This window comes from Letharia lupina (assembly GCF_014066315.1).
Source record: "Letharia lupina isolate WasteWater1 chromosome Unknown contig_13, whole genome shotgun sequence".
Taxonomy (NCBI): domain Eukaryota; kingdom Fungi; phylum Ascomycota; class Lecanoromycetes; order Lecanorales; family Parmeliaceae; genus Letharia; species Letharia lupina.
The window spans coordinates 1,090,317-1,103,846 of NW_023502982.1; the positions used below are offsets into that span (position 1 = coordinate 1,090,317).

A 13,530-nucleotide genomic window follows, 5' to 3' on the forward strand; every position below is an offset into this window, starting at 1 on the left:
GCTAAATTTATAAATTATAAAAGCTTAATTATACTTATTAATTACGAGATTTAGATATATCTCTTTAAATAATTTCTTTAAAGTCTTTAAAGAAGTTATAATAAGAAGAAATATAATTTACTCGCTATATAGAATTATAAATTAATAAATCCTTTTTTTAGTCTTCTAAATTATCTATTTAATAAACTAATTAGTATAGAGAGGCTTATATCTATATATCTATTTTAGATTAAAAAAATTTATAAGAAGACTTATAGAAAGACTTATAGAAAGATTTATAGAAAGACTTATAGAAAAGCTTATAGAAAGACTTATAGAAGACTTATATATATCTATTTTAAATAATAGAAGATACTTAGTTTATAATATTAATAGACTATTAATAGCTCGAATATTATATTTTTAAATAATTTAAATTTATTTAAAGTCTTTAGAAAGCTCTCTAAAGTCTTATTTTTTTATATTTAAAAATCGATTACTTAGATTCTTACTATTTAATAATTATTTTATATAAAGTCTATCGAGTATATTATTCTTATTATTTTATTCGTAAAGAATTTTTAAAGCTATATTACGTTATTATTCGATCTTATTATTATTATTTAATATTTTATAATAATTCTATAAATATAGCATTTTAAGAAGAAACTTATTTAATATTAATTTAAGAATTAAAGATTATAACTCGATTTAATTTAAGAGTACTTAAATTAATTAGAGCGTATTATTCTACGATTTCTTCTTTATTTAAAAATATAATATTAAATAATTACTCTATAATAAAATACGTCTATAATTATTATTTCTTTATTTCTTTATTAAATCTCTTTAAAATTAAAGTTCTATAATATTATAATATTAGATATTAAGATTATTATATAAGATATATCGTAATCTTTATTCTATATAGCGTTTTAGAGTATTAAAAAAAAGTTTAAAAGTCTAATTAAGAGTAAGTTAATAGAGGTCTAATAAATTCTAAATATATATAAGTAAATTTTAGCTATAAATTAGAATAAACTATATACTTATAATATAAACTCTCTTACAATTATAAGAAATTAAATATTAAGTTATTATTATTTTTTTTCGAAATTATTAAGGCATTTAATAAATTTAAATTTATAGTTATATATTAAGAAGCTAGTTACTAGTTAGATAATTTATAATATTTTTAATAGATATTCTACTATATTATATAACCTAAATGAAATATTATATACTATTTAGATATATTACGATTTTAACGATCTTATAATCTTACCTATATTATAGCTTAATTAAGCTTAGCGTATTAAGGCCTTTCGATCTTTCTATTTTATTATAAAGCTTATACTTATAATAATCTTATATAGATAGTATTCTCTTTATACTATAATATAGAGTTATTATATATATTATTAAGTTTCTAATATAATACTATCTATCTTTCTTTTAAAGTAATAGTAATTTATTTATTAATTATATTAAATATATAGCTAAGAAGAAAGTATATTATTAAGAAATTAATAGTCACAGCTAAAGAAGCTTACTACTCGAAAAATTATTTAAAAGAAAGTCTTTTATTTATATAAAGACTAATTTAATTAAATTAAATAAGAATTTAAAGAAAATAGATATCTTTAATATATTAAAAGAAATAAACTCTAAACTAAATCTCCTTTATACTCTTATTAGCTTAATATTAACTATAAATCTATTAATCTTAAATTTAGATAATATATAAAGTTAAATCGTTATAGATAAGTTATAGATACGTTATTATCTAGAAGAACTTGAGAACTTTAATAAGAAGGTCTTAAATATTATTATATTATCCGCATAATGTAAGAGAAAGCGTTCTATCTCTAGAAGATATATTATTAAATCTAGTTTAGATTATATTAGAGTGTAATTTATAGATATTATTAAAGAGGAGTTAATTATAATCTTTATATTTATTATTAATTTATAGAACTTTATAAAAAGCGCTATTAATACTTCTAATACTTAGTATAATAGATTAAAAACTTTAATAGAGAACTTTCAAATTATTAATTATAATATTAAGATATTTTAATAATAAAATAAAGAATTTAATTAGAATATCGCTTATATTAAGATAAAGATATTAATAATTACTACTTAGCTAAGTAATAATAATAACTAATTATTCTATAAACGAGAAATTAATAATAAACTTTAAAGTTTATATAATAGATATCGTATTAACACTACGAAATTTATTAAAAAAAATAAAAAATTTAAGTAAGACTTAAAGTGTAAAGAGTAATAGTTAAAAAAGTAATAATCTCATATATTAGTTAATTCGAAAAACTTCGATAAGAAAAATATAGAGGTTATATCTCGTTAGTCGAGTATTTCTATTAATAATATTTATCGAAATTTACGCTATACCCCTATTATAAATCGTATAAAAAGTATAGAATTAAATAAACGATATCTCGATATCTCGAATTTTTATAATATTAATAATCGAAATAAGTAGAATAGCTAGTATTAATATCTTAAAGCGAAATTTAAATAAAGCGCTATAATCTTCTCTACTAAATTTAAAAAAATCGATTATATATAAGACTATTATAAGTTTACTACGTATAATATTATTAAAATAAAAATAAACGAAGATATCTTAAATCTATATTAAATTATCTAAAAAATAATTAATAAATTAGATAATATATTTAGAATATATAATAAGATTATTAAATCGAATATTAAGATATTTAATTTTAAATTTAATATAAGAGTAATAGATAAGAAGAAATCGTTTAAGAACTTCTATATACGATTCTCTATAGCTATTACTTTCTTAAGATTCACTAATATCTATAAGATATTTAACTTAAAACGATTAATCTTTATATATCTAAAATATCGAATTTTAAAATAATCTTTTAATACTTTTTAAGAATTAACTATTTTTCTATAAGTATTAAATATAAATCTTTAAGTTATTAATAATATATTAGATTTAAAAAGTAAGAAAGAAATTAATAAAACTAATAAAAACTCTATCCCCTTAAATAATTAGCGTAATACTTTCTTTATTAAAAGAAATAATAATATTACTATCGAAAATTTCTATATATAAAAATATAAATATCTTAAATTATTAATAAATAGAATCTAAAAAGAAGATAGATATTTTAAATATCTAAAAACTAGATATTATTTTAGCGATAATAATATTTTATATAAAAATATAGACTTATTAATAAAAGAATAAGTTAATATAATTCTAAAAGTTATCAACGTTAAAAAGAACGTCTTTATCGAATTATTATAAGAATTAAAAAACTAAATATTTCTAATTAAATTATCGCTAAAAATTTAAAAGCTTTATATATAAGAATTAAAGAGTTAGAAATAAAAAGAATACTCGCTTTTATCTCTCTATTCGTATATATTATTACTATTAAAGCCTCTTTATAAAATAAACGCTAATTAAACTTTTATAAAAAAACTATTATATTAATAAAATAGATTAAGATTAATTATTTCTTAAATATCGAAATTTTAATATTAAACTTTATAAATATATCTTTTATTAAAATAAATAAGCTATTTAAAATAATACTAATATAACTTTATAAATTATAATTAATCAATAATAAATCTATTTTTATCTTTAATATTATATATATAATCTTAATAAAACTTATTTTAAAAGATTATATAGAAGAACTTTAATACTTAATTATCTTATTAAGATAATTTAATATTATTCTAGAAATATTATAATTAAAATAATATAACTCTTATATATTCTTTAGATTTGAAATTATTATATTTAATTTAGATTATTATATATTTAATTATTTATTATATAATAAATCTATTACTATTTAGAGTAATAATAAATTTTTAAAAAAGAACTTAAATTATATAGTAAAGATTATATTTAAAAAAAAAATATAATAAAGATTTTTATCTATATCTTTATTAAAATAGCTAAAAAATTAGAGAATTAAGTTATTACTATATAATCTAAAAATTTTAAATAACTTTTTAACTCTATCGATAAGAAAGCGAAATTTATTATTAATATTATTATTATTACAATAAAAGATTATAAGAAATTCTTTTATAAGTTAAAAAAGAAATCTTTAATTATAGAATAGCTATAAAAATAAGTTTTTATAATATATTATAAATAGCTAGATATTTAAAATCCTATTAAAACTAATAAACTTTTCTCTTATCGCTTTATTAATTATAAAATATATCTTAAAAAAGAAACTATTTTACTATCGAAAAGAACTTATAAGCTCTTTAGAGATTAGATATTAGTTATAAAGAAATATATTAATAAAATATTAGAAAAAGACTATATTAGATTAAGTACTTCTCTCTATATAATATTTATTCTAATTATAAAGAAACTCGATAGAGGATTTAAATTATATATAGATTATAAAGTTCTTAACGTACTTATTATCTCTAATTAAAATACTCTCTTATTAATTAAAGAGATTCTCGCTAAACTATATATAGTGAGAATATATAATAAATTCGATATTATAGTCGCTTTTAACGAAATTAGAATAAAAAAGAGTTATAAAAAAAAATTGTATTTCTTACTCGATATAGTCTATTCGAATATATAATAATATCTTTTAAGTTATATAATACCTTTATTACTTTTTAAATATTTATTAATAATACTTTATACGAATATCTAGATATATTCTATATTATCTATTTAGATAATATTCTTATCTATAATAATATTAAAAATAAATATATTTAATATATAAAAAAGATATTAAAGAAACTTTAATAAGCTAGTTTCTATCTTAATATTAATAAATATAACTTTTATATTATTAGAGTTAAATATCTAGAATTAATTATTATAATAAAAGAAGTAGAAATAAATATTAAAAAAATTAAGATTATTACTTAATAAAAGAAATCTAGATATATTAAAGATATATAAATATTTCTAGAATTCGCTAATTTCTATTAAAAGTTTATTATAAGATACTCTAAAATCGTTATATTTCTAATAAATCTTACTTATATTTAATAAAAGAAATTTTTTATCTATTTATAGATTTAAAGATACTTTAAATAATTCGCTTTTAAAATACTTAAGAAAGCTTTTATTACTATTTCTATATTTATTTACTTTAATCTAGATAAAAAGACTTAGCTAGAAATAAATATATCTAATTTTATAATTACTATTATTCTATTATAAAAAGATAAAGATAAAGTATTTAGATCTATAATATTTCTCTTTAAAAAGATATCTTTTATAGAGTATAATTATAATATCTATAATAAGGAACTTATAATTATAATATAGACCTTCGAGAAATAATATCTTAAGCTAGTTAATACTCTTATTAAAGACTTTATTAAAGTTATTTTAAATTATAAGAATTTATAATACTTTATATTTTCTAAATAATTTAACTTTTATTAAATAAGATAGATAAAGTTTCTTTTCGAATTAACTTTTATATTATCTATTATCTAGAGAAATAAAATATTAAATTTAATAGCTTTATTTAACGAGTAAGAGATTTATCTAAAAACGAAGATAATAATTATACTCGTTATCGATATTATATAATTTTTAAAAATAATAATTTTAATAAAGATATTAAGAACGTTATATATTTTATTATTATACTTTTAAATAATATAAGAAAAAATATTATCTCTCTAGCTATAATATTATATAAACTTAGTAAATAAAATAATATTAATAATAAGAAGTTTAATAAAGAATTATTATTAGAAGTCTTAATAAAGACTTCTTAAGAGGAGTTTATAGAAGAATCGAGAGAAGTCTTTATTATTAATATTTCTAAGTTATTATATTAAATAAGAAATACTTATAATCACGATAATATCGTTTAAAGAATTATTTAATTAAAGATATTTAAATAGAAAAAGCTATTATTTAAAATAATTAAGAATAATCTTAAACTAAAATTAGATAATTATTATCTTTATAATAGATTATTATATATTAATAATAGATTATATATATTAGATATTTTCGAATTACGAATTAAGATTATTAAAGATATTTACAACTTTCTATTTAAAGGCTATATTAATAGATTATTAATCTATAATAGATTAAGTAGATATTACTATTAATTAAAAATAATGAATTTTATTATCTACTATATTAAGAGCTATTATATTTATAAGAGATTTAAAACTTATAAAGAGAGTAAATAAAATCTTCTTAAATCTCTACTTATTCTCGAATAGTATTAATAAAATATTTCTATTAACTTTATTATATTATTATCTATCTATCTTAAATATAAATGCTTTTATTAATATATTATAATAATTATAAATAAGCTTAATAAGAAGAAGAAATTTATTTTCTTAGACTTCTTAGAAGTAAAAGTAATAATTTAGATCTTTATTAAATTTATATAGCGAGAGAAAGAATACTTATTTATTATTATCTTAAATCGAGATATTTAATTTATTATATATTTCTAAAGAAGATTATATGAAAGAATTAAGATTAAATTTAAACTTTTTACTACGTTCTATCTCGAAATTAATAAATAAATAGAGAACGCTAATGCTATCTTAAAGTAATATTTTAGAATTTATATTAATTATAATTAAGATAATTAGATAGATTTATTATTAATAGTAAAGTTCGAAACTAACTTTAATAAGAATATCTTATTAAACGTATTATTATTTCTTCTTATTAAAGAATATATTTCTTATTTAAAAATAGAATCTCTTATCTTTTAGAATTAATTCGCTAATTAAAGAGCGAAAAGAGATATTAAATTAGCTAATATATTTATCGAGAAAATAGATATTATAAGAAATTATTTAAGAAGTTAGCTTAAATAATTACGAGCTTTATAGAAGAAGTAAACTAACTATTATTAACTCTTAATATTAAAATTTAAAGTCGAAGATATAATTATACTTAATAGAAGAAATATTAAAATTATATATCTTAATAAATTACTAAATTATAAGAATTTCGAATCGTTTAAAATTATTAAAGCTTTAAACAATTTCGCTTATAAATTAGAACTCTCTATTTTTATAAATAATATTTACTCTATCTTTTATCTATAACTATTATATCTCGATAATAACGACTTACTACTAGAATAAATCGAGTTTTTATTATCTTTTATTAATATTAATAAAGAAGATAAAATTTATAATATTAAAGAAATAGTTTAATTTAAATTAAATGAATAAAAAAATAATCTCTTAACTAATAAGAGAGAATATCTAATATATAAAATTAAATATAAAGACTCTAAGATTGAGGAAAACTTATTTTAATAACTATTTATAAATATAGTAGAATATTTAGATCTAATAGTAGACTTCTATTATTACTATCTCGAGGTCGTTAGCCTTTATTTATTATTTAAAAGATCTTCGAAATAATCTTCTTTATTAGCGCTACTAATCTATAGTAGCTATATTAATTTATAAAAAAATCTTAAACTCGTTATAAAATACTAAGTTAATATATTTAAGAATATTACTTTATATACGTTTAGATATACTTTTTATAAGATTAATATCTATTATATAATAGTTATCATCGAAGCTTTAAATTAAAGAGAAGAATAATATTATAATTTTAACGACTTTATAACTTTATTTATATTATAATATAATTAGACTTAGCGTACTAAGGCCTTTCAATTTTTCTATCTTACTATAAAGTCTATACTTATAATAATTCTATATAGATAGTATTCTCTTCATACTATAATATAGAGTTATTATATATATTATTAAGTTTCTAATAAGATATATATATCGCTAGAATAAAAATAGGCTATATCTGAGTCTAGAGTAGGGATATCTACTATATTAGGCCTATAGGCGGCGACTATAATACCGTAGTATTGGCTATTATAGTAGACTATAGTAGTAGATCATTTAAATAAGTGATAGTGGTAGCCATAATAGTAGTAGCCATCTAAGTCGGATTTATCGGATTTAAAAATTTCGCATTTCCTGCTACTAGTGCTGTCCAGGACTTCGCGACCGACCTCCATGAAATGAAATGAAATGCGACGACTGAACGAGTTCTAGTTGCGATTCCTTGATCAATAGGCTACATACGATTTCTAAGTATTTTCGCAACCAACGAACGGCCGTAATTGGCGTGGAATAATTCTAGGGCGTAAGAAAAAACAGGAACCGAATAGAATAAGCCTTAATCGCACCACGAACCCGGAATAGAAATCTTACTCTGCCTAGGATGCGCCGCCTCAGGCAGATCCGGCAACTCGCACTGCAGCGATGTTCTCGCTGTCTCGAAACTAGTCTTTTCTCGACTCTTCGTTGTCGTGGTGCTCTCCGCACTTCGCCGTCGTGACTGCGAAGCTTCTAGGTTTTCTCCAGTGACGCTGTACTCGGTCGCCGGTCCCACGGCAGCCTCGAGCGTAGGTTTCTTGACCCTGACGCTCCTCCATTCAAGCCCCAGTGCGACAATGAAGGCGAGACCGGAAAGAGGGATCGCAGCGATAAAGACTCTTTGAAGAGCGAAATTGTAGGCGATCAGCAAAGCAGGCAGAGATTCTGCAGGCACGATGGAGCGGAATTGTGTTGCTCCAGCGGCAATGACGGCTTTGACATCTATGCCTGGCAGGTTATTCGCTGCGGACGCTTCGTCCAAGATATTCTGCAGTATATTGTTTCCCACCGAGACGAAAATAGCTCCGCCTAAACTCTGCATGCTAATAATAGCAGCGATGCCAATTGGGATTTGTTCCAAAGTGAGGACGGTTTGGACGGCAATGACACCCTGTTGGACAGCCATGCCGAGTCCAGCTGACGTAACGACTTGGTAGCCCACCCATTGCCCTGGGCCACTATCTACTTGAAGTGTGGAGAGCAAGCCACATCCCACAGTTCCGATGGCCGCGCCGATGATGGCCGGAGGAGCAAAGTAGCCAACTTTGCTGACGGAGATACCAGCGATGACTGAAAAGAGTGCGTTGCTTATCACGTACGCTATCACAGAGACTCCAGACATGATCGCAGTATCGTTTTTGACGGCTTGAAACCAGATGGGAAGATAATAAGCATGGATGAGGAAGGTCCCGTAGATAAAGAAGGCGCCCAAGCAGCTGGCCGCCACGCTACGTTGGAGAACGATGCTCGGTGGAAGAAGCGCCCTGTCATCCTGTCGCCATTGCCAAAGGATAAAGATGATTGCGGTAACCCCAGAGCCAACCAACAGACCGATAATTCGGGGACTACCCCAAGCCCAATATTGCTCATTGAATTGTAAGGCCAGGAACAGCATAACGGCTGCCACGATCAGAAGAAAATTGCCGATGAGGTCAAGGGCGAGTATCTTCTCCAGCAACGGCTTGTCGCTCTGTTGGACATCCTTGTGTGGCCCAAAAAGAAGGATCATGGAGACCACAGTGGCACCACAAACAGGAAGGTTGAAGTAAAAACTATTCAAATTATCACATATTGATCAGCACTTCTCGGACGGTAATCTTGACTCACCACCAACGCCATGTGACAAAATCAGTGAACGCACCACCTAACAAGGGACCAACTATAGCTCCCAGTCCAAACATTACCCCAACAGCCGCCGAGAACAACGGTCTTCTCTGCAACGGTACAGCATGCGCAACCACAACGAATGACCCTGTTAAGATGCCGGCACTCCCCCATCCAGCAATGGCTCTACCAACGATGAGTGTGACAGAATCGGGTGCAACTCCACAGATGAGACTTCCAAGCTCGAAGATGCCCAAGGCACAAAGAAAAGACCACTTTATGTTGAACATGATGAATATACGCCCATAGATAGGCTGGAGAGCGCCAGCTGTGACCAGGTATGCGCTGCCGTACCAGCCAACATCGTCAGAGGAGTGGAAATCGTCGGTGATGCGCGGTATGGCCTTCGAGGAAAGGGAATTAGTTTAGACGATCTGGTACCTAGATTCCCTAGATATGCTCTTACCGTAGCGACAATCGTCCTGTCGAGCGAGACAAGGAAAACAGACAGACATATGCCAACTGTGAGGAGGGAGAGGGCAAGAGGTCCAGGATATTCGTGGGGATCCTCGGCAGCGTCGACTCTGTGTGGGCGCATTTTCCGCTCCTTGCGCGCATGGGCAGGTCTTCTCCCCTCAAGCATTGGAATACCGGGAACAGCGAGCTGAACCTCTTTATCGAGCGTAGGAGTGGGTGTACCCACCAAGGAGTTGTGTCTCTGGATCTCGCCGTTTCCGGTGGGTGAAGATTGGGCAAGAGAAGGATCTCCTCGGCTATTCCTTCGACTGGTCTTCTCCAGATACTGCTGATAGTCTGAGACCCCGTCGATCCCGGATGTGAGAGTGATTTCACTCGTCGAGATATCGTCGGACTTCATCATGGTGCCCCGTCACTCCGAGAGCAAATGTGGCCTGGGCCCCAAGTCCCAATTGCAGGGAATTGGTGTGGGAGATCGAGGAAGGTCAAAGAACAAATGGAGAAGATTGTGAGCTTGAAACCCTAGGCTTATAGACAAGGAGAGAAGAGTGAGAGTAGTAATAGTAGTAGCAGTAGTAGTAGTAATAGTAGGAGAAGTTGAGAGATTGGCAGAGAATGGTAAAATGAACATTGTGGACACGGTGGACATGTTACAGCTATCAGGCTTACAAGCAATGCAGTACGGGTAACAGGTTTAAGTGGATATGAGAGCAGCTTACATTGACGATCACTAAGGTAGAGTGGCAGTTCAACAAGCCTGTCCTTGCACATCAAAGATTTCAAAGAACCCTAATACGCTGATACTGAAAACCCTGACACTAGTGATTTGGAGAGAACAAGCTTCGTAAATAACGATACCACGCTACCTTAGTTTAATATCTACGTGTATTTTAATTAGAGTAATTCCTACGACGCATCTTCCTAGAGTCCTGAACTCCTGACTCAGCTCACAAGGTCCCTGCTATATTACAGCCTCAACAACAGACAGAGTCACTGCTGCCGATCGATGTCTTTCAAATCCGTCTCTCCATTCTCCTTCGAATTCCTAATATGTTAGTCCCAGGAACCACCAGAGATCGCTGTGCTTGCCCAAAGCATCCGCCTCTGCCGTAAACTCTCCTGCTAACCCCTCCAGTGCACCAAGTTTACTGGCCATCTCCAAACCGCGCTGTCTCTCTCGCTCTACCATATCCCACGTCCATTGGTCATTCTTCTTTGTTGCTATATCATCTGGCGATCCATCTCTCCACTGATACCGAGCTTCTTCTGGCTCCGGCATAAGCATATTCCGCGTCGCTTCCCACACTAGATCAAAATTCTCGAAAAAGCGAAATCCCACGTCAAAGACTCGTTGAGCCATAGCTCGCTTGGTTGGGACAGGATATATTTCTGTCTGTAGAAGTGCGAGGTCCGCTGGCCGAGGTGGCAGCAGGCCCGAGGCTTGTAGCATCACCTCGGGAGGAATCGTGAGGCGGCCCTTCTTAAATACAATCTTGCTTAGCGCCGAGGCAATAATTGCGTCCTCTTTTTTGTCCACATTCCTTGTGCCAGCGTTCTTATTCTTCTGTCTGGGGTACATCGAAAACGATTTAGGCTTGATCGCGTCTTTGCGCACGAAATGGGTGACCATGTATATCCACCTGAGACTTCCGAGTCAACATTCCTGACCAACAGGGAAGGCTTCATTCTGAAAAGCACAACTCACTTGCGATCCCAGGAGAGCACACGTGTCCACATCTCGTACCTTTCGAATGGGTTGATCTCCTTTCTGAACGAACAGCAGACAGCGCCCAGCGCCGCTCCGAACGTTTTGTTACCACCACCTAATATGCCTTGTCCTTTACTTCTTCTCGCCTGCTCGATTCCAGCCGAGAACAAAGTACAAATGAGATGGGTTCGGGCAATATCGACATCCTGAAAGTACGTGCTGTTTGATTCTGCATGTCAAGTGGTCAGAGCTTGGATCCGGAACGCACCGCAAGATCACACACTTACTATGGATATTGTAGTCAAGCTCCATAAGGGCGCCGTGCGATTCAGTGATGAGAGGTTGAAAGAGTTGCGCGGGCTTAATAGCCGTCCTAGATCGCTCGGATCGAAGTACGAAGCGAAAAGCATTGAGCAACCGAACCTAGAGTCGACGTGTTAGGCGGGAGCAGCAAAGAGGGAAATCAAAGAACAAGCGCTCACATGCCAGACCAGCGGTAAGGTTTTGATGTTCACGAGGATAAGAAAAATACAAAGAAGCTTCCAAATTGAAGAAGAGACCAAGGTGTCTGAAAGTACCTCTTTTCCAGGAAGAGTCTCCAGTGAGAGCGGCATTGCTGTTTGGTGCGATATACAGCTTCAGCGGAATCCCTGTTGAAGGTTTGTTGGATGAAGGTTTTCAGTTGGGTGCGCTTTGGTGGGAGACGTTCATTTGTGGTTTGGAGCAGGCGTTCCACACCCTCAATCCACATCAATGGTCAGTATCGTTCAGACCATGTATTCTACACTAAGATTGGTATTTTATCAACATAGAGAGGGCCGTTTTTGGAGAGTCAAGAACGCCGGTCGACCGTGAAATCGTACAGCCGAACACAGATCTCCCTTTTCGGGGATAAAGGATTGGTAGAAGTCAGGCAGATCGACGAGGTCAGAGAATCAAGGTCCATTGCGGCAGTACCGAGGCTTCAATTATTGGACGAGGCAAGCGAGACCGGCTGTTCCGACCGCTGCCACTATTACTACTATTGATTTATTTGTCGTCGGTGGCTTTTTCTTCCAAGGCAAGGGCAACGATGCAGAGGATTTGCGACCAGGAGAAAGCAAGCCGCGTAAGACAAGTGTCGGTATGGTTCCAGAACTGTGGTACCATTAAACCGGTACTCCATATCAATAAGCTGCATTGGCGCCAACGCAATGCAATGCGGGACAAATGTGCTGCCAATGGGAAAGGCGCCTGAACTGGCCGTGGCATTCTCTTCATGCGTCGATCTGGCGGTAATCCATTTACCACCCATGTCCAGGCTAGTACTATCTGGGATGACTTTGAGACAGGCACAAGATAAGCTCAGCTTGTGAAAAAACACCTTAGCGGAGCCGCACACCCGCATGATCCCAACGATCTTGACATGAATACTGTGAAGACCGAAACCCGACGCCTCCTGCAACACCGCTGGAGGCGAAGCTCGAGGACACCACGCAACCGGAAAATCTTCCAAATGTGCTTTGGTGTGTCGCTCATGCTCCGACGTGCTTGACCGACTTTGCTCATCAAGAGGACTCTGAAATATGGTCCGAAGACAGGAAGCGTTTGAACAGTCAAGGATTTCGATGGTAGACCTTTTCCCAGAGGTACTTGTACCAGGCTGTGCGTAAAACAGGAGAGCCAATCATCTGGCCCACATAGCGAACGGAACCCTGGTCACGGATATAGATCCCTTCATTGCCTGCATTTATCTCATGCAGGACGTTACTAAGTCTCCTCCCTCTCGCTACCAAGTTTGATCCTTGATACTCGTCGTAGCGATGTGCTGCCATGCTGACCACTCGTTGTAACACGCCAACACGTCA

The 13,530-nt window shown here is 30.1% G+C and overlaps 2 protein-coding genes across 2 annotated transcripts; both read right to left on the bottom strand.

Annotated features, from left to right (window-relative positions):
• Positions 1-8,194: 8,194 nt before the first annotated feature.
• HO133_001736 (uncharacterized protein) lies at positions 8,195-10,378 on the bottom strand (the record flags this gene model as incomplete). Its single annotated transcript, XM_037292664.1, has 3 exons — positions 8,195-9,446; positions 9,502-9,902; positions 9,965-10,378. 3 exons carry the CDS (start codon positions 10,376-10,378, stop codon positions 8,195-8,197), a joined length of 2,067 nt encoding a protein of 688 aa, XP_037151203.1.
• A 642-nt stretch (positions 10,379-11,020) lies between these two features.
• HO133_001737 (uncharacterized protein) lies at positions 11,021-12,297 on the bottom strand (the record flags this gene model as incomplete). The annotated part of the gene is made up of 4 exons (XM_037292665.1): positions 11,021-11,615; positions 11,681-11,912; positions 11,971-12,106; positions 12,166-12,297. 4 exons carry the CDS (start codon positions 12,295-12,297, stop codon positions 11,021-11,023), a joined length of 1,095 nt encoding a protein of 364 aa, XP_037151204.1.
• Between the last annotated feature and the right edge of the window lie 1,233 nt (positions 12,298-13,530).